We start from the raw sequence: 26716 nt of genomic DNA, 5'->3' as shown, positions 1-26716 counted from the left end.
CCCTATTGAAGTGATTGAATTGGTTACCCCACTAAGAGAACAGTGTCAAATATTTCTTACTTCATACAAATATAATTTTATTACTTTATTATTTTTAAAAAAATTACAACTAGTGTTTGTAAATTATGGTTCGTCGATCTTTCAATCAACGTTATGGTCACAAAATGGCCCGTTGTTATTTAAATTACCACACGAGTTCCACGCTGATTTGAAATGGAAACGAGGAGGTATTTGAATCCGCGTCATAGCAATCAATGCCACCGAAAGTTGCTCAGCGTGGCAACATCATCTCTTGTAAGTGTGGCTTAGTGGGTTTGTTGCTCTTTTACGCACCACGTAACGAGCCTTTAAGTCTTTCAGGCGTAAACGAACGTATTCATCTTTCATTTCCATTAACGCAGGAAAGGCACAGGGGTCACAAGTCACGATTAGTCAATGCTCAGAGGCGCATCTCATTGACGAGACACCTTCGTCATCGGGCGCCATTTTGACCTTGTCGCACCATTTATTTCGCGCGCTCCTCGATCGCACGTACGACCCGCGCAAGATCGAGTGCTGGTAACTGCGAACAGGGCACCTGTGGGTTATCGACCGCCGATGGGAGGCGGAAAATATCCTGCTGAACTCGATCCACCATCGTCGTATCACACATGAACCTGGCACCTCCGTAATCTGCTACCGCGGCATCAAGATCGATGCTCAGTCCGGACGGCGCCATGTGCAGAGAGCGTTCGATTTGTTCGCGAATCAAACACGCGAACGTAGGCCCAACGGTGGCATCGGTGTCTTTCGGACGTTCCGCAATACCTCCCACAACTAGATCGATATCGCGTACACTAGCATACACCGAGCGAAGGATCGCCAGATCGTTCGGTTTCATCACACTTTCCAGATCGGACCAGCCGTTGATCTGATCCCCGTTGCACAAGGCGTAGTAGTCGACGTATCGTGCCAACCCGTGATCTCGACCCCGCTGAATGTCCAGCGCCAGCACATCGAGTCCTACCTGACCCGTGGCTCCAAACAGGAGGTGCGCCACATCGTCCACGTACTCGGTGTCGAGAGCCATCGCGCTCTGCTGCAGCACGGAGCCAACGAGATGGATGAAGTAGTCGCGTTTCCGGAGATCCTTTGGCCGGTAAAACAGTGGCTGCAGATCGGTACCGTTACCGATGACCCCGGGCATCATCGTATGGTAGAAGCGGATTGCAGCCGTCGCAAACTCGTTGCTCACTCCATCATCTCCCCGGTCCACGGATTTGCTCTTCTCGCGTCGCCCAGCGACCGTTGTTAGCCACTCGCGGACAATGTTCTGATAAACCCGGGTGTTCACCTGTCGCGAGACGTTGAACAGCTGCTCGTCCGTCCAATGCGGGGCCAACCGGGCCAGATGCTTCGCTAGGTGGTTGTGTGAACGAAGAAACAGCGTGTGTAAGAGCGTAACGTAAGGATTCACATTTACGCGACTATCACCGGAACTGTAGCACGTAATTTCAAGTTGATCGTCCGCTACGCACAGCTTCTCGGACGCTGCCTTAGGCAGGTAGTCCAGAGAATCGGAATGTTGCGCCCGGAGACGACCACCCTGTAGGGATCGCAATTGCGACGTATCGTTCGCCGTACTTCCGTACACCTGCGACAGGTCCAACCGGGCAGTGGCCGCATTCAGTTGGTTGGCTGGCCCCAGATGGCAGGTCTCACCGAGCGACAGCGCACTGCGGACATAGTTGAGACACGTGGCCTGGTGCTTCCGGTAGAACGGATCTTCGGCGGGAACCGGCAACGGCGCGCAGGATGCCGGATGTCGATAGCGAGGCAGCAGCGGACCGTGTTCGTTGGTGCAGCATTCAATCTGCGTTCCGTCGTGCATGGTTTGCACGGTCGTTTTGGCCAAATCGTGCTCGATAAATTGTGACCACTGCACCAGGGCCACCGAATGGCGCCCTGCGTCACGATGGCCCCCGTTCTGGGTCGCCGTGTGGAATTGGCCAGAAATTTGGCGTGCCAACGGTAGCTCTCCACCGGACACGCTTCGCCGGAACGTGTAGATCCCGTCGTCGTAAGCGGCCGGTAGCAATCGACGGTACTCGTCGTTGTGCTCCTTCGACGCGATCATTGCCCTGCACCGCTCAGTCAGAGGCGAGCTATCCGGAAGCGTAATGGCACCGAGAAAGGCGCCACACTCGGTGGAAGAAATGGCGGCCGGAAGACAGTACCGGTTGACGATGAATGCCGAGGCGCGGAGCACCGTGCGGGCCAGCAAATCCTGACGCTCGGTACTCGGCGTCGGATACCCGTCGATGGTCTGGGCGTACGTGGTGCCCTCCCTGGTGACCTTCACCCGGGAACCGGCCCCGCTAATCGAGGCTTCCAGCCGTTTCGATTTCTCCACCACCATTTCGCCATACTCGAGGGCTTCATCGAGGTGCGTTGGGTTGGCGAGGCGGATCATCTTCTGGGCGAGCGTCGGATTCGCTAGTCCGTAGCGCTCCACGATTTCGAACGGCTGGCCAATGGCCGCCAGTAGCAGTAAGATCACCGAGGCGCACCACAAACTTGCCAATCCCGATGACTTCATGTTGCTTGCTGTGTTCTTATCTCCGTCGTAACTGTAATCGTAGTCGAATGGCTTCGCGGGGCGTGCTCGGCCAGTGGAATTCCATCGACAAACTTTTAAACCACCGTGGACGTCGGAACGGAACGTCCAACCGAACGGATTGACTGAACCGAACTGTGAACCGATCGCTGGGCGCTGGCTGGGTGTTGTTTTGTTTGCTCAAAACATTATCCGATCCCATTTTCCGCTGGCCGCTAAAACCGCAAACAAGTTCCAACGCATACATCTCCGCGGGGCCACATACCGTCCTTCGCGCTCTCTCTCTCTCTCTGTCTCCCGGTGTTACTTTTTCTCACTCACTCGATCGTGGTCCGGACCTTATCGGTTCGCCTCGGTCAAGATGACCATTGGGCGCCTCTCTCGCTCTTCGCGCTGTTCCCTCTGTTGTTCTTCAAAGTTCAAATGATGCGTCAATTGTGCCTGTGTGACGAACACACTACGAACCGTCGTCGATCGCTAACGCGTGATCGCGATCGGCCGCGCCACGTTCTAGCCATTGCGTGACTCAATTCCCCTTTCAGTCCGACGATCACCGATTCGATTGACAATGCGTAGGCAACCCGCCACGGAGTGTGCATTCAAATCGCAACGGGCGATCCGCTTCGATCGAGACGTTCAAATTCGATCCACGTCGACCGAGACTGGAAGGAAGCTGCTGGCTGAAAGGAAAAAGTTGAACGTGATGTGACTTCAACGATGCGATCGAAAGGTAGCGACATCTTTCAGGGTGCCTCTCGGGCTGAAAAGCTTTTAATTCCCTCTTTTACGGCTTTGGCGACGGGCAACGTGGACGGTTGAACTCTTCCTGGATTCCGCTGGGTTTAATTGAACGCAATTAGCCTGTGCTGGTTTGCGGACGCTAATTTTCGAACCCACGGTTCTCTAAACGACTGGTGCTTAGCGATTGCACACGTCCTTCGACTGCACAACCCGCGTGCCTCGTGTTTCCGGAAAATAGAAAACATGAACGCTTTGCTAAATGGTTCCGCGGTTCAAATTGGACGCCATTTGATGCTGATTGAGATGTTGCCGTGATGGTTATATTCTCTCGTATTTGAGAGAATAGTTCATTAAGTGGGTATGGCAAGCTCGCCGTGGCCGGCCGATCTCATACCAGAACGGTTGTAGTTCGAAACCCTCAAATCATGTACGCGAAAAATATCAACGTTTATCTCAAGTTTGCAGCAAATGTCTTTGATAATAAACATGCTGCACCACCGCATCGATCGACGACAAAATGGCCATGCAAAAAAGGTGCTTCAATCCAGATGCAATCTGCCTCGAACCGGAATCGGTTGGTCTCCGGGCTCAGCTGTGTTGTTTTCTCCAAAAGGAAAACCGGTACCTCGTGTAGGTTTATCACTTCGATGGGACTGTAAAAAATCCATACGCATAAGGATACTCGTGTTGGTAGTGAGCAAAGTTTAACGTCAGCAAACGGCAAAGTCAAGCGCACGATCACCTTCCGATAGAGAGGCACGTTTAAAAAAGGTCGGTATTGAACAAAAAAAAAAACAAATGGCCGATAACGTGGGCAACAATGAGCACATCTCAATTCTGCGCTTAGGTAAGTCATCGAGAAGAAATGTGAAAACCTCTGCCCATTGTGCTAGAAACAAAAGACGGAGAATCCGCGCGGAATGAGATGTGGGCCATAAAAAGCGGTGCACCCCACGAGAGTGTGTCATACGCGAGAAGGCCATACGATTGCGACAGCTGAGCTACTTATCGTTATCTTTGAATAAACTCTCGTCACTTGTAAAAAAGTCAGTTTTTGAACACTTGTTGTAGTTTTGCCTTGGCCAGTGGGCTCTCACCTTGATATAATTTATTCATTTCTGTGGTTCCACTAACAGCCCCGACCGGACGACTCGTTTTTAGTTGTTGTGTGTATATACGTCCCAGAGCAAGGATTAGTTTACCCTTGCCACGTGTGCCGCTGTGTCGTGTCACAAATTTCATGGATCTTACTAGCCGCTCTCAACATTCCGATGTAGTGAAGCGTCGTGGGTAGTGTTTTCGTTGAGAATTTCATATCACTTTACATAAGCCACCGCGCACATCCGCACATTGCACAACTGATCGCGCCAAACAAGCGCAAACTATTTTATCCATATCGCCTGGGGGCTTTTTCTTAAATAACGTCATTTAAGCGTGTATTCATAATGATATCGTTTTATAACTTCATTGGGATTTTGAGCGCAGAAAAGCGTCACTTAGGATTATTAATGTCTAACTGCGGCATTGCTTAAGCAAACGCAAAATACAAAAACTCAGCTTGCTCGGGGCGTTAATGGGCTGCATGGGTAATGATGACTGCACCGGATTTGTCCCATCGGTGTTTTTTCGAGTTGGACGATTCTGTTTGCAAAAGTGTGTTGCCGTTATATGCGAGGCTCTTGGTTATGCTGCTCGACGCCATTACTTTTCGCCTCTTCACTCAACATTCCTGTTTGGTTAACTTGGTGCTGCTGCGTGTATATACTGCTCTGTGTTATTGTCCTTTTTTGTGGCTCATTTGCTCGTCCCTAGAGTGACAAAGGACCTATTTAGTAGCATGTTTGATGGCTGGGACGTAGTTCAATAAGGGTGCATCTGATGCGGTTAGAGATAAATTGCGGCAGAACTGGACAGAACTTTGGAGACAATGTGCGGCCATAGCCCGGCCATTGCAGCGCACACCGAACATTTATCCGCACAACATAATTGACTACATTCTGCCACCTGCGCCAATGATGTGTCTGCTGGCCTATTGATTTTGGAAACGCGTGAGAAAGGAGTAGATGAGATGCGAATTTGGTTCCACTGTGTTACTGTCGGAAATTCGTCGTTTACAGGTGCTTGGGGAGAAACCGGGCATATCGTTTGGTGCATTACTTTTCCCCACTCGCTGGACGCTGGATAGCATTTCCCATAAATGTGTCTAAAAAGCCAATAAGCTGTCCTACAAACTGTATATATGTATCTATATATAAAATCGTAACCTATTATGTACCGTTGCCACCGAACATTACTGCCCTGTCCGGAGGAAAGCCATCGTTCTAGAGGCACAGAGGGTCCCGGTGCGCTCTGTTTCCGCTGCGTGGCTCGTAATATCTTCTACTGACCACGTGGTAGTTCCAAAACGGTATACGAATGACTGCCAATGATTAACGAAAAATTACTTTCCACGTTTCCCTGAAGCTAGATTTTTTCAGTTTTCCTCTTCGCTAACCAGTTGCCATTCCTACAGAAGAGCCGTTCCAGTTCCAGTGATCGTTGCTTGGAGTTCTTTCCTATGTCTCGTAATCATTTGGGCATACTTTTTACGTGCAACAATTAATCTTTTAGACTTTAGATGCAATATTGTGCCAAACGAATGATAGTCATTTGGCGGATTCTCCTTTTCTTTAGCCGGGAAAGATATGATATGATTATCAAACAATAGTAGAAATCGTCATTGTTTTTTAGATTTGCACAGGAAAACTTATCAGCTAACGCGCTAAGTAGTGAGGTGTTGTTGTTTACGGATCATCGTAAAGGATTCATTAACATAATGCTGCAAAGGTGAGAAAAATGGAATGATTAGTTCACCATCAAAAGATAAGAATTGGTAAATTTCTACGAAACAAGGGACATGAACGAGAATATATGAGTAAACTGCTATGAGTGGAATCTAGGGCGAAACAATAATAAAGTAACCGTATACAATAACTAATACAAAAGGAAATAAATAAACGAAAGTGCATTTGAGATCTTGCTGCCTCATTTTTCAATGTATTTCAATTTTCCGGCGTTAGCAAACATGCTTCCTAGAAGAGAATCTTTACTTGTTTCTTGAATTTATATCAGAAAAACGCGGTCATTCTCAGTCGGAATGCGTTGATTCCGTTTATACGTACCAGAACCTAAACGATTCTGATGGAAACGCGCTACAGAAAGTGATACAAATCATAAAGCTTATAATAAATTACAAATCATAAGGCATTTTTCCCAGCATTCCTATCGTTCATTGACTCCTTGTTGTCTTCGTTACGCATGTCCACAATGCACGAGAAATACTAACGTGAAATTCTCTAAAAATTAAAAACAAGCAGCTAGCTAATGAACCTGACCATTGAAGCTAATTCGCCAAACGTAAGCGACCGACATGGTTCACTAAGCAGAAGTCGATAACGCATAATCTCCATCGGTTTTCCTAATTTATAGTGAACGACAATAAACATATCCTAATTTCCGCACTGTCACGGTTCCTCTTTTGCCATGATGTTTTAGTATTTTAATCATTTTCTAACGGGATGTTTGTTACAGAACCACCGGTCTGTGGTCAATAAATAGTATTCTCTATTCGCAGAGCTTGTATTCGATCTACCTTTCTCGGTTTGTTGCTTCTTCGCAAAACACACGATCGTTTCACAAACACGTCGTTTGGATCCCACAACCAACTGGAAGCAGTGATATAGTGGGTGTGAGTGTGCGTACATCACAAATCTAAAAAAAACCTTTTTGCTGCAATCGTGCTGTGGCGCAAAGCGACGGTAGCACAAACGGAAAAGCGAGGAAAAATATAAACTTAATAAAACAGCGAACCTCTGGTGCTTAAGTGACTAAACCTTGCAACACGTCTAATGTCTAACACGTAATGATAGTAAATAAATACATTTTCCTTTTTTACCGTACTCTATATACACAATGAATTTTTCCAACCGTTTCCGGATATCGTCAATTTTGTTTTGTAAAAGCAGAATAACACGAACCTTTTCGTTTGCTGCACAGGTAAGATACAGGGACACAGGGAGGGTGAAAGAGAGATAGTACACCCCCATTCAGTATACCCCTCCGCGGCAGAGATCCCGGGAGATTATGTGTGTGAGGTTTGCAACGGTTTCCAAACGAGATTTAATTTCCTATGAACGCCCCCTTCGAGGAACACTGCCGATAGAACTCGCCAGTGGTGGTGGTAGTAGTAGTCACGCCGAACGACGCTATCCGGGAATTACGATTAATCATACGACCGACGACGACGCTGTTGCGAGCACGCATTATTATTACTGTGTAGTGATCGGGATTCCCATTACTGCCTCTAGTGGGGGCGGGCCACAACTTTCGTCGATAACGATACTAGATTGGTTCAGTGTTGGCGTTATTGAATGTTGCACACGAATACGCGGGTGGCCATCGTGGAATGGAAAGAATAACAAGAGAATGTATGTCAATATGAGGTCAATATGCAACAATGGATACATCATTCGATTTAGGCCCATCTACTGCTACTTTTACTAATAGTTCTCTACCTACGACCTACGACCTACAACCTACGACCTTCATGCATATCTAACACTTCAGTACCATCCTAGCAGGAGTCAACAGAACAGTTGGATGAAATCATTCGCTACCGTGCGTAAAAGAATAAAAAAAATCAACAAAACACTGTACACTTTTAAACGCGCACCAAAGAACATAACAGGGTCAGTGATGACCCAAGGTGCCAAAGGTGTTAACAAACGCAAACAATACGGAATCGGGCACTAGTAAACGTGATTGGAGAAAATTCGGTACCCATTTGGATCGCGCGTGTCGTCTACGATGTCACTCGTCAGCCACGGGTGATCGAGAATGTCTTCGCTGGAAAACCGCAGTTCTGGATCGGACTGCAGCATATTGATGATGAGATCGCGCACACTGTCACCGATGTTGTTCCAGTATGGGGCCGGAAAGTCAAAGTACCCGTTCAGGATGGCATCGAACAGCTGCTCTTGCTGATTGTCGGGCGACACGAAGGGCGGAAAACCGCACAGCAGTATATAAAGTATAATACCAGCAGCCCACACGTCGATCTGTGTAGCCAGTGGCCAAAGGAGCGCGAAACAAAATTAGACTTTCCAGAAACCTGGCGAACTGATATGTTCGGTAAGAGGAACCATTCGTTACCTTTACACCGTAGCCTGATTCCATGAGGATTTCCGGTGCGACATACGTAGGGGTGCCGCAGATCGAGAGCAACGGTTCCGTTACCTCGCAGGCAAGTCCAAAGTCTCCCAGCTTGAGTAGAATGACGTTACCATCACTGTCCAGCTCAACCTGCAGCAGCGAGAATGAAGATGAGTAAAATTTCGACAGCTGCTAGAGGCGCGTTCTCTTACCAACAGATTCTCGGGCTTAATATCTCGATGGACGATACTGAGGGAATGCAGGTAAGCCATGGCGGACGCCAAGTGTTTTATCATAATCTTTGATTGGTTCTCCGAAAAGCGTGTTACACGTGTGATTGCATCGAAGAGATCTCCGCCACGGACCAGCTCTAGCACTAGATACATATTCTTCATCGTTTCGATGTCGTGCACCAGTTGAATGATGTACGGATGGTTCAGTTTTTTCATCACACGTATCTCGGCCGCCAAATAGTGATCCTACAAAGATGAGTGATAAATCAAATGCGACAGTCGCAAACTGACCATTCAAAAACCACCCGGCGACCTTACCTTTCCGGAACATTTCGACTTGTCGATGATTTTAAGTGCGTACTCCGTTGTCTTTTGCTTGTCTTTCAGCTTTATCACTACAGCAAAGTTGCCGTCACCTGTTAAAGGGCAATGGAGACATTGAAAATTAACCCAACAGAAAGGCACAGAAAATATCCTTGAGCTTGAAGGGACACCTACCAATTACAGAACCGAGCGTATACTTTGCCTGCAGCTCCAATGGCAACGAATCCGGTAGAATTCCTCCGTTTATCGCGGATTCGTCCACACAAACGAACGTATCGTTGTGGCTCTTTAGCGGCATCTTGGGCTTCGGTCCCGTGCGGGTCGTACTGCTGCGAAGTGTTTTCCGGTGGGCCGCGATGGCTTTGCTTTCTTCGGCCTCGAGTTCGAAATCGTTCGCACCGACACGCTCGTTGCCATAAGCGAAGAACACGTCGTCGTCATCGAAAAACTGCGCTAATCGTTGCACCGGCACACCGGCCTCGGTAAACACCTTCCGCACGCAACCGGTATCCAGCTTGACGCACTGCGTGATGGCCGTCAGCACGTGCTCGTACGTAGGGCTGTTGCGCTTGTTGAGCAGCAATCGCAGAATCTGTCGACAGCGAGAAAGAGACGAAGGAGCGTTACTGCTGGACTCTAATTAGTTTACTAGCGTGACCTCTGGCCCTTACTAACCTTTCGAGGCTTGACACCATTTCTTATGAGGGTAACGATCCGCGGATGCACCACGGCGTCAATCTCCTTCAGTGGCGTCCCACCGTTCGAGCCGCCGCCATTCTTGACCGGTGATAGTGCCCGTATCATTCTGCAATCGCCCAAACCAATGAAATTTGATTAAAGACCAGCGGCTTCCAGTGGAAACTTCTATCTATACCTGGACAGTCTGTTGGGGTTCTTGCTGCTGACGGTGTTCGATACGTTATATTCTATTCGCTTGAAACCTTCGTTGTTACAGGAACACACGTAGCTTTTGCCATCCTCCAGATCGTCCACCTTCTCGATCTTCTTCCCTTCGAGGGTGAAGATCGACCGGATGGCCCCGGTAAGCGTTACACTGTCCTCCAGCAGGCGCGTTAAATCTTCCGTCAAGCTATCGAACGATCTACAAAACACGATCAAGTATGGGGTGGTGTCCACATTAGCGGATGAGATCAGACACTTCTGAACCGCTCCCCTACCTGTAACGTTCCACCGAGACCGGTATCGTGCTGCCTGAGTAGAACTTGTCGCCATTACGAAAAAATCGTATTCGTTTCGCTTTCTTCGCCGGTGTTCGACTGCTGGAGATCCGTTTCTTGAGCGTGCTCGACTTGTTGTGTGCCCCGGCGCTAATGTCCAGATCAATTAGCTCCTTCTCCAGCTCGGAATTGGAACTGGTGCGGCTATTGCTACGACTAAGCGTCGAAGTCGTATGCGTGCTTACTTCCATGCCAGGGCGCTGCTTCTTCTGCTTCCGTGTGTGTTTGACCCCGCTCAAACGATGTTTCCGCCGGCAGTCTAATGTCCGTCCAATAAAATGCGCCTAAGCCCGGAGACTTTTTGCTGTAAATGAAAGCATAACCACACATGAAACGCATGAAAAATAGCTAACACGAACTGGAAAAGAAAAATTGGGTTTCGGAATGTGCAATTAGATTTTATGACCATCCCGCGTAATCCACAGTATTCGGTGCGTGCCAGTTCATCCACGGTAAGCAATACCCCCAATACCCCCATGTTGCACCACCCAACGCAGAGCCAATGGTCATTGCTACCATCATCACGCTCGATTGGGTGAGGTAAAGTTGGGCGAAATAATCTTTTGAAGCGGTGCGGAAACGACCAGACCTAACAGTCAGTCCCAGTCAGCCAAGAGGCCTCTCTCTTGGCCCATTTCACCTCTCGAGCATTGGCGCTGCGAAAGCGAACGGAGAAATAGGAACGCCATGAACATTTTACTTTCATTTTGGTTTTTGGGACCAAACAGCTGAAATTGAATCTACTACCAAATCTACAAATCTACTTACTCCCGAGATCGGCGACGACAGCCAACAGGAGAAGTACTTAAATTTTATGAATTTATGCAACTAAACAAAAAAGTTCAATACATATTTGCAATGAAACACAACTCTTTTCGTATGTTTCTTCTATGTGCTGGACTGTGAATTCATTCCCAATTCTCACTTGATAAAACCTACTGCGATTGCTATGAGCTGCTGGTTGCTTTGGTATTTAAAACCAATCAAGTAAGCTATGCTTTTGCGCTCAGGATGCCATCTGACACCTTTGCCAGTAACAAGTGCCCTGCGTTTAAGAAAGTCTGAAGTCGAAAGCTAAGAAATAACTCATGTAAATGAAGTTTGCCTTAATCGGAAAATCGAGTTCTTTTTGTTTCGGGCTGCTCGGAACATGAACACTGAACACTTTTTGCTCTGAACATATTGTGACCTTTCCAAGTATCTATCGTGGGTATCTATTGCTCCAATTAACCTTCCGCTCGTCCACAACCCAACTATAGGTTACCGAAGTTAGTGGCCCATTAACCTTGAACTATTGAGCTCGCTGAAGCGGAAACGAATGACGCTCCACTTGATGCCACTTTCTTCACAAACTGCCGGTGTAATGGGCTGGCTGGTATTTCTCTATTCCAGGTTGAAGGTTCGCGGGTAAAGTTACCTGCATTGCATTCGTTACTTTCAGCGTTTCAGCCACGTTACGAGTTGCTCCAACACATCGCAATGCGAACGAGTTCAGATCGCTACCCCAAAGACACGTAGCCCGAGGCAATCGCAAAACCGGCAAAGGGCGAACCGACGGTGCGTACACATTAATCGCTTCAAACCATCTGATTTGTGTCTGGACCGAGTGTGACGAAAGACGAAGGAAAGTGGTCACCCTATTTCTGAACATCCTAATGGCTGTACCGAGGATCTCTTCGGGACCCCAGCGACAAGTAGCAGGCCATCTAGACGACGCTGGGCGAAAAGTTCCCTCCAGAGATGAAGCAGTCAAAGTCGCCGCGAAAGGGAATACCAATGGTCAGAGGCCCACATTCCACGTGGCATTGATGCTACCCCGGTTCTCCGTTTGTGTGCACATAAAGGTCGCGAAAACGGATGGCGCCATTAAGGTTAGGGCTTCTGTTGACGAGTTTTACACCGTCACGTGCTGTTCATCCCAGTGTTTGTGCCATATTTTTTGCATCATTATCCCTTCGTCTGGTCTTCGTGGGTACCAACGCATCTGTTCTTCCAACGGCCAGTAATATCTCACACTTCAGTCCCCCTCAAGGCTATTACTGCCGGTGGTGGTCGAACTTGCATCTTTTAATTACTTTATGCAACATTTCTTCCTCTCCAAACAGACCAGTTAGCCAAGTCAAGCAACACGCTCGGGCTCGGGAAACGGAACTTGAAATGGTCTACGTCGGGTAAAGTGGAGCAAATTTCACTTGCCAGTTGGCAACACCCGGCACTGGCAGCAGTGTACGGCAAAAGCACAAAAATGGACGCAACTCGCCGAGTGCACTCCGCGAGTATGGGCGTGATAATTGATTCTCCACGTCAGAGATTTACATAACAGCGAGTGACTATCATGGCCAGTTCGGGTAATGTGGACATACCACCGCACCCTCTCTGGGGGAGTGTAGTTGGGTCCCTTTTTTGCACAATTGATTCACTTGATGGCGGCGGCGAGCGCGTATTGGTCGGACCCGCCGTAATGGAATCGATCTAACCGAATGCCGTCGATTCGGTACCGTGCCCGGTGGTGGTAACTTCCTGGCCACCTGCTTAGTTGGTCGGAAGTACTGTGGATGGATCGACACGGCCATGTTTACCCATCCTCTGGTCTCTGGTCCTTTCAACCCCATTTTCTTTTTTTTCGCAAACCGATCACGACGATGAACCGCGCAGATTCAGGTTTCAATTAACTTTTGCGCTTCGATTAACGGTAAACGAAGCATATCCGCAACGGATGATGGGTCTGGGATGGTGACGGCAGTGTTTTCGAGCAGCAACCCGTTTTCTTCTCGTTTCTTTCCATGCTAACCATACTTCTTGTTAGCGCGAATGTCCGTCGCTTTGATTTACATCTCAATCTTCTTCTCCACCAGCGTTACAGCCCGAGCAACCCCGGGCAGCTACCAGTGTTTGCTCACTTGGTCACAGAGGGAGGGACTTGCAAATCATACAGCAGTGGAGTCAAGTAGCGGCAAAAACAGTACACCCTGGACCCGTTCGATCGCACCAAGTAACTACTCCAAGAGGAAGAACAAATGCGATATGGCGGGAATGTTGTTTTGCTGCGTTTCTAATCGGGACGTTAGTTATACCATTACTCGGTGGTGGTGGCGGTCAGAGTTGGTGTGTTTACTTTACGTTCGTTTACATGTGATTCTGATAAATTATTACAGTCAGAACTCGGTACTGTCGAGGGTTGAAATGTTTTTCTTCATGTACCACCCGACTGTCGGCTACACGGTGGCTAGCGAAATTAGTTGGACCGTCGTACGTGCCCTAGCAATGATGAAAACTAAACGCTGGTCAATTCTTTTGCAGAGTCTGATTAAGTACTTGATTAAGTTGCTAAACGAGCAGTGCTGATGAGAGGGTCAAATACAGTGAATTCTTGGGATTCACCGTACGACAGATTCACTGCAAATAACGAGACAGGAGCAGGGTCAAAATGACTGTCACCATGTCTTACTCAAGAGTCTACACAAATATTGGTTATAGCCTAGAACGAGAGTCTAGCAATAAGTTGCCCTGCTAAGGACCCGCCGGCCTATCCACAGGTTCGTTTGCGTGTGGCGTAAAAAATCATTCCCACCACGGTTTCCACTTCCTTTCTGTTCGATCAATGCAGCGCCGCCGCGTGGCAGTGGCCATTTTCCTGCACTCGAACTCGAATGATTTACACACAACCGATTCGATTAGAATTAATTGCAGCTCGTTCGGTCCGGTCGGACAACGGTCTCCTTTCAACCGTCGGTAGTAATTATTATGTGTTCATTTGCCACGGAATGGACCCCTGATTGGCCGTGGCTTTCCATTTCACGAACGAAACCGAACCTCCGTGGCACTTCTTTCGGGGAGGACCCCCCGAAAACCTAAGCGTGCGTCCCGTTAAGTGGAAACAGCGGAAAACCGAAAGCCAATCAGCCACAGCAACTCACCCCGCCGGTGGAGACACAGTCGTGGAGAAAGCGTGGCCAAACTACCCATCAACCACGATTTCTGTTACTTCCCCGGCCATTGGTGTTAGCACCGGAGTACTTCCGACGCTCCGAGCACCGGCTAAGCCAACACTGCCAGGCCAACCAATAAAGTCACCGATTGCATTCCCCTCTTTTTCCAACGATATTTTTGGAAAATTCTTCTATTTAGCAGCATGTTTAGGCTTACGCGGCAGCGTGAGTCATAATTATCCGCGGGGGAAAAACTCTCCACATACAACCACAAAAAAAACCTTAAACCGAGTGCCGCGCTAGGAACGGGAACTACTTTAATTTAATGATTAATCATTAGCTCGTGCCTTTCGCGGATGGTCACGGAAGCGTAAACTAACGGGGCCGCATCATAAACAATATCTTCTCTTCCTTTTAGACCACTTTTTTCTGTAGCTCGCAATAACGATGCTATCAATGATAAACGATGGGCCGGTGGTAAAAACATCAATTTTTACTGCCTTGGCCAAGCTGTAATGAAGGAAAATTCAAACTTCTTCGTACGAGTCCTAAACGATCGGCCAAAAGGCCGCTAAGCAAAAGTAGGAGAAGTAAAAGTGTATATTTAGGAACCATTTTCGAACCGAACCCCTTACCGAACGAACAGGTTGAACACTTCTCTTCACAGGGCGTGTCCATATGTTGCCATATTGGTGGCGAAAAACAGAAGCAAAAAGCCAACTCTTTCCGGGCACCACGACGTCCACGACGTTACGTCACCCCGAAAATTGGGTTATCACTCACGGAACACGGACCGGTCTGCGAAATGATGACTGATACCGAGTTGGCGAAACCTACAGGCGAAAAACATGTGTTGGACCGGCGGTGGTCCTGTTGGTGGTGGTTAGGGTAGATAGTTCATCGAAGCAAAAAAAGGGAGGGCTCATAACGTTGTCCTCCACTTTGTCAGCTGGGCCCGAAAAAAAAATCTAGGATTCTTTGAATCGGACCATGAAAGTTTGCCCAGAATTATAGCAAAACTCAATAAAACCCGACCCGCACTTTGGTGTAATTCTGCGGCAAAGTTGATAAGAAATCTGGCCGAGAAGCAATATAGAAACATCATAATCACCAAAAAAGGCCGGGCCCTCTCTACCGCCCTGTCGTTATCGCTTGATCGATGCTCAACTCAAAATACCTGGGGCCGGCAGATGGGTCGGCGTATCTGACGCACATTATTCCACACCGCCAGCGGGTCCTGGGCTCTATAATCGAAACCCGTCACGTCGCATTTGCCAAACGCGGTGCGGGCGGTCTTGCCGCTTAACCTTGCCCTTACACCGAAAGTTTGGACCCGATAAGGTGACAGTCGGTCTGCGGAAAGCAAATAAACCTGCCATGGGACACTGTTATGCGCCTAAGACGCTTCATTTTTCATTATGATTTCCTTCCTTCGATTCCGTCTTCTTGACTCTGTGTGCTGGATACGCAATGCCCGAGGAGCAAGATCATATCTCATTTTTTGGGAACTCAGACCGGAGCCAAACTGCCGCCGGAGGGGACCCGTTCAACCACAACCCCACGGCAGATATCAAAATATTAATAAACGTTCCACCTGAGGGATTTGGCTACCCAACACCTTCCACCCTTAATCCCTCCCAAGGGAGGGACCCGGTGGAGGGATGCATGCTCTTTACATAAGCAGCCCACGGAACCGTCCACGAAGTCCGCCGCCCCCTGATTCTTCGGCAGCGCCAGTCATTGACCTCCACCGTGCCTGTGTGCCGCCTTCTCTCGCAGGGAAAAATAGCAGCCTACATCGTTTGATGATTGCCGAGCTTGCTGGGTAATGAAAACGTGGCCAGCAGTGACATATTGGGGCAGTAAATTCACCTGCGACTTATACAAGGGTAGTCAAAGAAGGTTGGATTAGAAGAAGACTATTTTTAGCGCTTAAATGTGGTCAGAGATGACTTCGAACAAGCTTGATGCGATCTAGCAGTCACAGCGCAACCACAACCGCTCGATGTCAGCATCGACAAGCGATTCCAGCAGACAGTTACAACTGCAAGCATTAGTTGACACCGGCAGGAAGTACGAGCGGAGCCATTATCAAACAGAAAGAAGGAACTGTTAAGTCGTTTAGAAGGACATGAACTAAAAACAACCTGGATTTGACTGAGAGATGAGGAAATTTATGAGAAAAACGATTATTCGGAAGATGATAGTGTAGCTAAGACGTTTGACAACGGGCATCGGTTGTCGATAGCAGTGACTACTACGATGAATAAAGGAACTATAAGGTAAGTTCAAGACATGTCACAAATTTAGTTTATTTGTGTTTTGGTAAAAATAATTTCAAAAATTAAATTATGAAAAAAAAATCGCTTCGTGTGGCTCTGTATTTATCAGGCGCCGTAGTATACGCTTTCCGGTAGCGACTTTCATTACCAGTCCTGCAGGCCTCTGGCACACCGCGGAACTAACCAGGGGGAACCGTGGGGTTTTTGCATTGCCAATAAATCTCCGACACGATTCGTGGCGACTCGCTCCTATTTTACCGCCGAGCCTTTAGTCCTCTGCCGCGAAGCGAAGCAATAATCAAGCGTGAGTTTTTGGCAAACGTTCAGCTTCATCCTACTCGCCACCCCGGGGATCCGGATCGATAACGAGCTTCCTCCGTTTAGCGCTAACGTCCGGTTCCGACCGAAAGCCGCAAACTGGACCCCGGTGGCCGTCCGGAAGGAAGGAAGGAGACACGACGGACCGCGCTTAGCTAACTTATGGGATGTTTTGGTTGCCGTTGTCGGACGACGGACGACGGAGAGGTATCCCGGCAAATGGAACCACAAAGATGACAAATCGTAATCGCGTAAAAGGGGTTCCTTCTTTCATCTCCCGGCCGTTTGTTGGTTTTATTTTTCGCGAAGCAAAACAACAATCGGCCAAATGGGCATGTTTGTTTTTGCTTGTCTTGGGCCGCGATAAAGCAAGTTGCATCGTAATGAAGTGATTATGCATGGAAACAATTCCACCGATTTTGGGGCGAACGGCAAACTACGTTTTTATATCAGAAAAGTAGCCAAAAGGTTGTCACCACCTGAACAAGTATGAACCGTTTATTTTGGTTTTTGAAATGGAATGCAACCTTTGCCGAGGACATTGCACACAGCTCGGCAGTAGATTTATACGGCACGGTAATGGGAATGCCGACTCGTGACTCGCGAGTTGCTCAACCGGCTGTGTCGCAGCGATTAATCGTTGGCAGTGTCCCCGGGCCTAAGTTCTGTTCCCCGACACTGCACTGAATCAAAAGAAAAATTATGTTGATGGACATATGGCTCGTTCCCCATTTAATGACGTGAAAAAACTAGGAACCAGCAACAGTTAGAATGTCTATTCATCACCAAGAAGACGAAACGGGAGCATAATATCTGACTGACACGACAGCTACACAGTGCTCGGGCGCTCAAGCGACAACACCTTCGCGCGGAGAATAGTTTTGAATAGATAAGTCCGTCGTGATAGAAAGAGATGTCGGTAAAAAAAACAACAAAACCCAAAGGTCTTGGGCTTTGGTTATGATATATGATATTTTCATGAACGCCGCGCCGTGCCGGCTCCGGTAATTTCCGACGACTTAGCGAAACCCCAGCCGCCTCTCATTTATATCTTGGGGGGTTTTAATGGCCCCAAAAGTGTTGTTTAGCTGACAGCTCTCAAATGAAGAGGGTTGTAGTAGAACCGCGAACGAAGGTTGTTGACGTTGTGCATACTTGTGTGGGGGTCCGTTTGAAGGTTGTTAAAAATGCATGCAACGTCCACACTTGGGGTACTCTCACTCTGTCCAGGACACAACTTGTTTTCGGTTCTTATTTTTCTACCAAGCCACGTGTTAATGGCTTACCCTCGTCTGACTGGAATCCCTGAGTGGTCACCGAAGCGCGAAATTATTTACTCTCCGGCTCAAATCAATACACAACACAGACCGTCGAGAGAGGACCGTGCCGCTTTCATGCTGCATGCTTCGCTGGCCAAAAATCAATTCGCATTAGAACGATCCGAACAATACGCCCTCCTGGACGGCACAAAAAATAAGCTAAAGTCTTGGGTCAAACGTGTCCAGGTGGACCGCCGGTCAGTCAAGCAAGGCTTCGCCGCGAAAGAGTGAGAGCAAAAAGTTTTACGATCCTTTTATGGCTGGAACTGTGCCAAAGTTCACGGGGCAACGGAAGACCACACCAGGGAGTTCCGGTAGGCGCCAACCGTCTAGTAGACGACCGTCTTGTGGGCCAACGACTTCGTACTCGTCCACCTTCCAGTGGATGACCATTTTGTTTTGAGCACGATTTTGGTCTACACTAAGGAACTAAGGAACGCTCGATCTGAAGCCTTTTGTGATTGGAGAAAATTCACCAGAAAATGGACTCAAGTAAGAATCGTAGCCGTAAATGTGAAACTAATGACCGGTCGTAATTATCTGCCCAAATGGGTAGGGGTTTGATCGTATCTTTTGGGAGAAATGGCCCCGAGGAGTTCATTACAACAAATATAAATCAAAAGAATTGTTGAAAACGTTACAAAAACTAATAGACTTTGTGATTACTTTCGGGCATCTTATCGAGAAGTAGAAACCTTCACTAGAATTCATCAGGATCAGTGTAAAGGCAATAAATAAAAGCGACAGCGCTTTAACCACAACTCGTACGCTAACCTCAAACTGCTGGCAACCGTGAAACTTTTCTACACATTCCTCAGACCAACATTCTTCGCCACGTTACAATTGACTTCGTCTGACATTGATCGTCGTCTCCCCGGGCCGCCAGCTGGAATGAATATTTATTATTAGCGTTCCACACTTCCTGCAATTCTCTGTGCTCCTGTCACTGACTCACCCTATCGGAATCCCACTGTCCCGACGGTCGCCCGGAACATTTTGGCGGCCTAGACAAGGCGGACTCTCTTCGGTAGCAGTGTCATAAGCCACGAAAATCATAAGCGAAAGAGATCGCGATCAACATAAATGATTTATGCGCTACCGAACGACGTCGTACTGTCTCTGGAGGGTTTCTTGCCACGCAGCAATTAAAGCCATCTCTTGAGTGAGTCGACGGTGCGCGCCCTCGCAAAAAACTAATTACTTTAGGAGCCTTCCCCAACTGTGGGATGAGCTATTGGACCGTGTGAAGACGCGCGAGTGACCTCCGGGTGAGTAGTTATCAAACAACCGCTACTAGGATTACAAACCTCCCCCAGCACGTCGCCAAAACCGCAAACGGACTTCACACCATATAAAGACAATAAAATCATCACCCGGCGGTGTAGCCGGTGTCGATTGCACCTCACTCCGCCGATGGGAGTGTTTCAGCGGGAACCGGTTTGTTTTGCATAATCAAGCTTACTTGAGCGGGCCCGGGAGGTGTGCCTGGGTGGATTGAGTCACCGGAAGAGGAACCGGCAACGGTACCGTACGCGGGTCACGGAGGCGTATCATAACACGGAGATCATCGTCGTCATCATCGTCGTCGTTGCCGATGGTGCTCACATCATGTGAGTCGATGGCTCAAGTGCCGTCCGCCCGAGAACAGAGAATATATGGGAAGGATCATCGGCACGCAACCACCACGTAGAACCGGGTTGTTAGTCGTCCGTGTTTGCAACTTTGTCACATTCTCCTATGCCCGCGAACGGTAGCCTCTCACGTTTGCTCGCATAAAAAATCAAGACATGTGACCTACTTCTCAGCCTCGATTAAGGGTCTCTAAAAACAGCGCCTTTTATCCGCCCTGATGTGTGTCAAAGCACTCCGCACTCTCCCTTTCTCTTTCTTTCTCTGCACGATATTCTGCAATCTAGGGCGCCATCGTCCATTATCAACCACGACTTCTGCCACCGAAAGAAGGCGTCCATTGACGAGAGAAGCTTAGTGGAGTTGGTGAGGTCGATAATTAGCCTCAAAAGTGGAACAAACAAACCGGGCAAGGACTTACGGGTGGCGGTCAGTCCTTTCGAGAACCTACTGTGTGCGCCAAAAGCAACCCACCCGTCGTGATTTGTGCTAGTAACTGCCCGAGGGAGCGCGGCGGTTGGCGCGCTCTTATCAAATCAAGCTCGCCCACAGGCAAATGTGTTGGGCTCGTAAAAAACGGAATGTTTGCACGTCAACCAGCGGGATAAGCTGGTCTCTCGCTGTGTAACGCGGGCTTGTATAGCGTCGCTAACTGGTGATGATTTGCTTGAGGCCACCTTTTTTGTGACGTTTGTGCGCGGAATGGCGATGGAAGAAACTATGGTTCGGAACATCCCATTCAACATTGGTCCTTATCCACCATAAAAGCCTCAGCAAAGCCGCTCTGCGAAATTCATCCTGGTGACCGATGAAGAATCGGCGGTTGAAGAAGCGACTCAAGAACGGAACCGTGCGCCACCATAAAACATAGCCACGCTCAAGTGGGTTGGTGGGGCTAATGAATGCAGAGCAACCAAAGATCCTGGCTCGGTTCGCTGAAGCTACAGTAAGTGTTACAAGTGCTACAAGAGCGGTACTCGTCCAGTTATCAGAGCATGCTTTGCAAAATTATACTACATTTAATTACGTTTCGCTACGGTGCCCAACGCAGTGCTGTGCCGTGCCGTAGTCCTATTAGCGAGTTGTTCCCTTTCAACACACATCAGACGGTGGAGGAAAGAAAAAAAAAAGTCTTCTCACTAACGGTTTCCGCTTCGCACGTGGTGCATTCCAATTCCACACTGTGTCTGGTAAGTCATGTTTTATTCCGCCTGTCCAAAGGAGCGATCGTTGGCCTGCGGGCACGAGGAGAGCATAAATCATAAGGTACAATGACACCCCAGCAAGTGGCTACTGAAACATTTAAACCGTCTAAAAGATTGTCCACGTGAAGGCATAGGACCCCTCTGTTATGTTACGAGAGAACCTTTGGAGAAGTGTTTTCTGGTAGGAATTTTAATATAATCTCCGGTCACGAATCTCCAGCTTCGTAGCTGATTTGACAATTCGGCGATCAACTGGTCGCTTCCATGGCAACTCAAACTATACCTTTGGGATTCGATTCGATGCTCAATGGTCTTGGGCATCGGTTATTCCTGCATACCCTCTTGAAGGCTCAAAGCAGGCGCGAGATGGAAGTAAATGATCACAACAACGAACAACGCCATTAGCATAGTGTGTTCCAATAATAAACGTGGCAAAGGCGCGTAAAAAACATTTGCGTAAATCCAAATGGGCCGGTGTTCGTTGTTGCGAGCCGACAACCGACAGAACGGTGGTGACATATTTCATCAATCATAAACCACCGAACCCCCACGCCGGACGGGGAGGACGGAGGCGGTGCTCCGGTTCGGACCGCCATGACGGATGAGCTCACTTTCTCTATTTTCGGTCAGTAAATTGTAGCAGAAACGCGTGGAGCATTGGACGTCACAAGGGGTTGCTGGTTTGCCCGGTTAACATGTTGTGGCCACTGGCGAAACGACAAATTAGATACTGATTCACCGAATCGCTTGTGTCCCTGACGTCCCTGACAAAGTGGAGAAAGTGTTGGCTTTCTTCATAAAGCATAACCTTTTGGGGCGCTTAATGTGGCTTTCTACCTTCGCCAATTCGTTCGATGCCTTTCGGTAAGAGGCAGACAGACAGTGGGTTGCCGTGGGCCATTTTTTGAAGAATTTATGTTACGGATGCATCCAAATGGCATTCATGTGCGCTGCCAAATGCCACAGTATGATGGGTGGATTTGATCACAGGAAAAGTGGTGCTGGTATTGAGAACACGGGAATCACTGTCCGGATGTGTTATGAAACCGATTTAGGAGGCAAAGGAATCAGTAAAAGCAATAATACTAATAATACCACTGGACCAGTTTGATAAGCTAAACCGGTTTTATGGCAAATGGGAGAGGCGCGCCGGCTATCGTTGTTTTATCGCTATTTGTCACTGTTTTGCAAACTGATAAGCTATGGAACAACAGTTGTTGTTTGTCTGAAACGAATTGTGACACTTGAGGGAAAGGGTCGATACGCCTAGCGGTGCTCCATCGTAGAAATATCAAGTACTATGCAAAATTATCTTCGGTACAAACCTCGTGTATAAAATAAAGTATGTACGGGTAACTTTATTATTTCCAAGCTCCTCGTAATGGACCTGTAGAGCTCTAAATAGACCTCACGACTTTCACCGCACTAATAATCTGTGAGCTTGAAGGTTTATATTTTTATTTTAAACTCCTTTTACGAAGCAGTGTTGCGTATCCGCTCTATGGACGTAATTCCGCCACGTGCTGTCAAACAGCTGCATGTCTGAGTGCTGCTGTTGTGCTTCATTCCTCATATTATCACTTCTCACACGCCAGGACGCAACAGCACGGGGCAAAGGGGGGGAAACACAAGGGTACACATAAATAGCTATCTTTCCCACGAGCATAAACACAAACCGACAGCAAATCGGTGGGTGGTTCGCTTGATGAGCCAAATGCACGCCGAAGCTAATTTTTGTGGCGTTTCGCCGTGATGGACTTGCTTTCAACTCTATCGCGCACGCCAGGTTGGAAAGGATACCCTCCGCCAATGGTAGGCATCATGTGACACCCACCCACCGGGAGGTCTTGGGATTGAAAGGCGATTTGGGGAAAATCATGGAACGTGTTGCGTGCGCGTCCAGCCGTCGACTGGGTATCGATCGGATGACAGACGTTTATGTTTCTGTGACACGCCTAATGTCTTAATGATTCTTGAGTTGAAATATTTAACAAATTTCATCAATTGATCTTCTTTTGATCATTTTGAAATTCTTTCGTTTGCTGTGCCATTTCGCATTAACATATCGTTGGGAACTAGAAAGTGCCCCAAACGTGCATCAAGACTCTCCTCATAGAGTAGCATTTAAGAGCCTGGTTCGCTTTGCTTTGTGCTGACACATAGGTTTCCAGTAGCGACGACTACCGTTGCTTTGCCACACCTAAAAAGGTCGCAAAATGCCGGCCACGTGAAATACATGCTATAAATACGCTTCGTCACTGCTTGCAGCCCAACCCAGAAAAAAAGAACAGACCTGGTAAGGTACTGGCACAAGATAAGGGAAGGATATTGTGCTGGCTCCAGGCCTACAGGTGCAGCCCTATGTGTGGGGACCTGTATGCCACGCGACGTAGACTGCAGTCCAACAACTTATTTGGGTCACCGCCAACGTCCGACCGTGCGCCACCTGGGCTGACTATTTTTTCGGGAGTAAAAATAGTGACTAGCGGCAACCGGCTCTAGAGCATTTCCAGGCCACTGGCTGTACAACAACCTGGAGCCATGGGGCGTAAACACTGCTTGCAGCTCCAAGGTGTCGATTTCATATGAAAAAAGAGTAGTCAACAATTCAAGCATAACTCGATGACAAGATGGGTAAAAAACATTCATTAGACACGCCCTGGTGGGTTTGGACGGGCCGAGGCAGGAGGATTGCCATGATTGCCGTCCTAGAAGATCACCAGATCGTATTAGATATGCGCCCTTGCTTCGGTGCACATACTTGCATCACTCTGGAGCAGACTAATAACAAAATTAGGCTTTTTTCAAACAAAAGACGAAACTTTTCCAGTTATCTCTACCCGATCCAATGATAATAAATAATAATTTGTCAGATGTTTTTGTTTACTCCACATCCTACCAATCATGAATAACTGTTACAGCGGAATGTGTCATTCCATAAATGGAAATCGGCTCCCGCGCGTAGGGTTTACCATAAATCTTTTCACTGCCCCCAGAAGGTGGATTGGAAATAGCTACAGAGATGCCTCCATTCCACAGCGCCGGATTCTTTCGATCGGAGTCTTCGTCGGTCTCTTCGTCACTCTCCGCAACTCTCTCCGCAACTGGGCTCGCTTGTTAGCCTAATCTGTAGCATAAAATACTTCCACGGTTGTCGCCAATCTGTGGAAACGATTCATGCAGACGAGACACGCGTGTGTTTTTGTGCCGGTTTGTCCAGTAATTATAATGTATCTTAAGGGCGCACAGGAATGTTGGTTCTGCGCCATCGTCCCACGGCCACGGTCTGAGTAAACATCCGAAAGCAACTGTGAACAAGAGGCATTTCTTTCGATCCTCCCCGAGACTCTGGCGTCTAGGCAAACACTTAGTGAGACTTTGTGTTGCCCTCTAATCGACATCCCAGACAGAAACCTACACACATCCGCTGCATTCGGCTCGGAAGAGCGTCGCGCAACTCCTGCGTCAATGGCATGCATGTCCGGTTGGGCAGGAATGCAGAGGGCCCGTTGTTTTGGGGCGACCAGAAGCTCTCCGCACTACGGTGCACTGCAACTCATCTGTCCCCTTCGGGCGTGTCGGAAAAACACAACATTAACCCATGCGGAGACCGGGACGCTAAAACCCGAAGCATAGGTATACTGTAAATGTGTGCGTGCATGGGTTTTTGGGGAGAAGGGATGGCGGCTTGCGTGGTACGAAATGCGCGCGTACGGAACATTTTTAGAATCTCCTTGACATCGACGTTGACTCCCCGACCGGTGCGGCAGCAGCAAGCCGGGTCGAATTCGTAGCCAATGCCAAACGGCGGGTGCAATACACCCTCTTCTCTGCCGGGGGCCAATAAATGTACGTCCGGCGCCGGGGGGAGTTTGTTGTTTTTGTCGGTGTATTGGTAACGGTGACAGTGACACGAAGTGCACGCAGACGACGCATCCCGACCGTGCAGCTTCCAAACACTCGCCGAGTGCTTCGAATTCCAACGCTTCACCGCAGTATGATTGGGTGACTTTTCTCAATGAAAACGATTGCATACTTTTCTCGGACGTCAGCGCCATCATCGAAGGCGACATAAAAAGCAGGCAGGCTGAGTTTCACGCTACTTTCAAAAGCGAAAAGGAAAGGCGAATTTCGGTTTCGTGCTCAGGCGTCGCGGATGCGTGTCACTGTCCCGCAGATTTTGCCATCGTTTATATGATAGACATTTCCTTTTTTTATTAGCGTTGCATGGTGCAACAAATAAGATTCGAGAAACTTTCTTTTCCTTTTCTCCACCGCTCTTCACGCGCTGATGGGTTTATGATAGGCTTTCGGCTTTCCCGTGCGGTGGTGGTTGCGAAATTGTGGCACCTCCGACGGTTGTTAAAAATCCATCGAGAGGAGCGCACCTGTGAAGCCTTTGGTCCTCACTAAAAGATACACAAAAACGAAAAGTGAATACCAAGCAAAAGGCAAAACACAACAAAGAGCTCCACGTCAGGTCGAAAATAGTAATGCCCAAATCGCCCTAAAAAAGCGATGGATGTATCTATCCTCTCGCTTTCGTTAGCAAAATGGACACCACGAACTGTCCTCCGTCTGGCACCGTCGCGTATCCTGCAACACCAGCTTTAAGATGCATTTCTCACTTTCTTTCCCCGCAGCACCCTCTTCCCATGCATCCGGGGGGGTCCTGGGGCCTTCTTTCGACACCGGGACATTTTTTCGGACCATTTTAAGGCCAAGTTCTTTCCCCATCGTCGCCGCACACGAATCGTAAACATACGCGCGGGTGCCAACAAACGCACACAGTCGAACGCCTGCTTGGATTAATGTTATGTTACGGCACAAAATGGGTTTTCCATTTCCTTTCTTTCGCGCCCCGGAAAGCGAACGCCTGCTCCGCTCAGCACACAGCATCGACAATTATTCGCCATTCGAGGGTTGCGGATGGGACAAAGGGAGTGCTCCACTGCAGAGACTTACTCACCTGCGGGGTGTGATCAGAGAGCAAGCGGCATGAGGGGCGAGCGTCTTCGCGTCAATGGCGACCAGCAGGGCGTTCGAAGGTGCGCGATTCCACTCACAGCGATTTCACGGTAAAACAATAAAATGCTTCATTTACTGGAGCGAACCGGAGATTTTCCCTGCAACTTCCGCGCTCTGTGTGTGAGTGGATGGAAGAAGGGTGCGCCCGCCGGGTGTGTCGATGGCTCGGTGGAGGTTGGCAACAAAGAGCAGGCAGAATGCACCTTCAATCTATGGCCACACTTTTCTTGTTTTCCGGCACAGTGCACAGCAACACAGGCTCCGCTGGAAACTACGGCCTACGCACGTTTCACACAGCAAGCGGCACACGCGAAAACAACAGCAGCGAGAATAGCCACTATCTTCCTATTGCTTTTCCACTCGCTTGCGCACTCTTATCGTAACTCCGCGACATGAACAGCGGCAGCTCCTTCTCTCGTACGGTTGGTGATGTTGGGGATGTCGGGCGGAGATTGGCACCGTTGTTGTCACACGTCGCGAGCTACAGTGTTTAACCCTTATTTCGCGGTGGAAATGCACAGGCGGAGCAGCAACTTTCCCCCAAAGAAGGACCGCGATCAACGCCCAACGCGAACGAGTTGCCAGCGACGAGACGACTTCCGCACCGAAATTTCTCGCGACCGACCCGTCCAATTGAAGTTCCGATTTGAGCCGAAGGAGTTACGATTCCACACGATCCGACTC

At 48.5% G+C, this 26716-nt stretch overlaps 2 protein-coding genes across 2 annotated transcripts; both read right to left on the bottom strand.

Annotated features, from left to right (window-relative positions):
- Positions 1 to 58: 58 nt before the first annotated feature.
- LOC131208625 (peroxidase) lies at positions 59 to 2710 on the bottom strand. Its single transcript, XM_058201425.1, has one exon. It carries the CDS (start codon positions 2576 to 2578, stop codon positions 506 to 508), a length of 2073 nt encoding a protein of 690 aa, XP_058057408.1. The 5' UTR covers positions 2579 to 2710; the 3' UTR covers positions 59 to 505.
- Positions 2711 to 6346: 3636 nt separating this feature from the next.
- On the bottom strand, positions 6347 to 26232 carry LOC131211965 (serine/threonine-protein kinase GL21140). The gene is made up of 10 exons (XM_058205663.1): positions 25974 to 26232; positions 10263 to 10626; positions 9959 to 10186; positions 9760 to 9889; positions 9259 to 9676; positions 9079 to 9176; positions 8740 to 9006; positions 8528 to 8677; positions 8156 to 8433; positions 6347 to 7717 (listed from the first exon to the last, which is right to left on the bottom strand). The coding sequence occupies exons 2-10, from the start codon at positions 10511 to 10513 to the stop codon at positions 7645 to 7647; spliced, it is 1893 nt and encodes a 630-aa protein (XP_058061646.1). The 5' UTR covers positions 10514 to 10626; positions 25974 to 26232; the 3' UTR covers positions 6347 to 7644.
- Between the last annotated feature and the right edge of the window lie 484 nt (positions 26233 to 26716).

This window comes from Anopheles bellator, chromosome 2 (genome assembly GCF_943735745.2).
Source record: "Anopheles bellator chromosome 2, idAnoBellAS_SP24_06.2, whole genome shotgun sequence".
Lineage (NCBI taxonomy): Eukaryota > Metazoa > Arthropoda > Insecta > Diptera > Culicidae > Anopheles > Anopheles bellator.
This window is presented reverse-complemented; position numbering and strand designations above follow the sequence as displayed.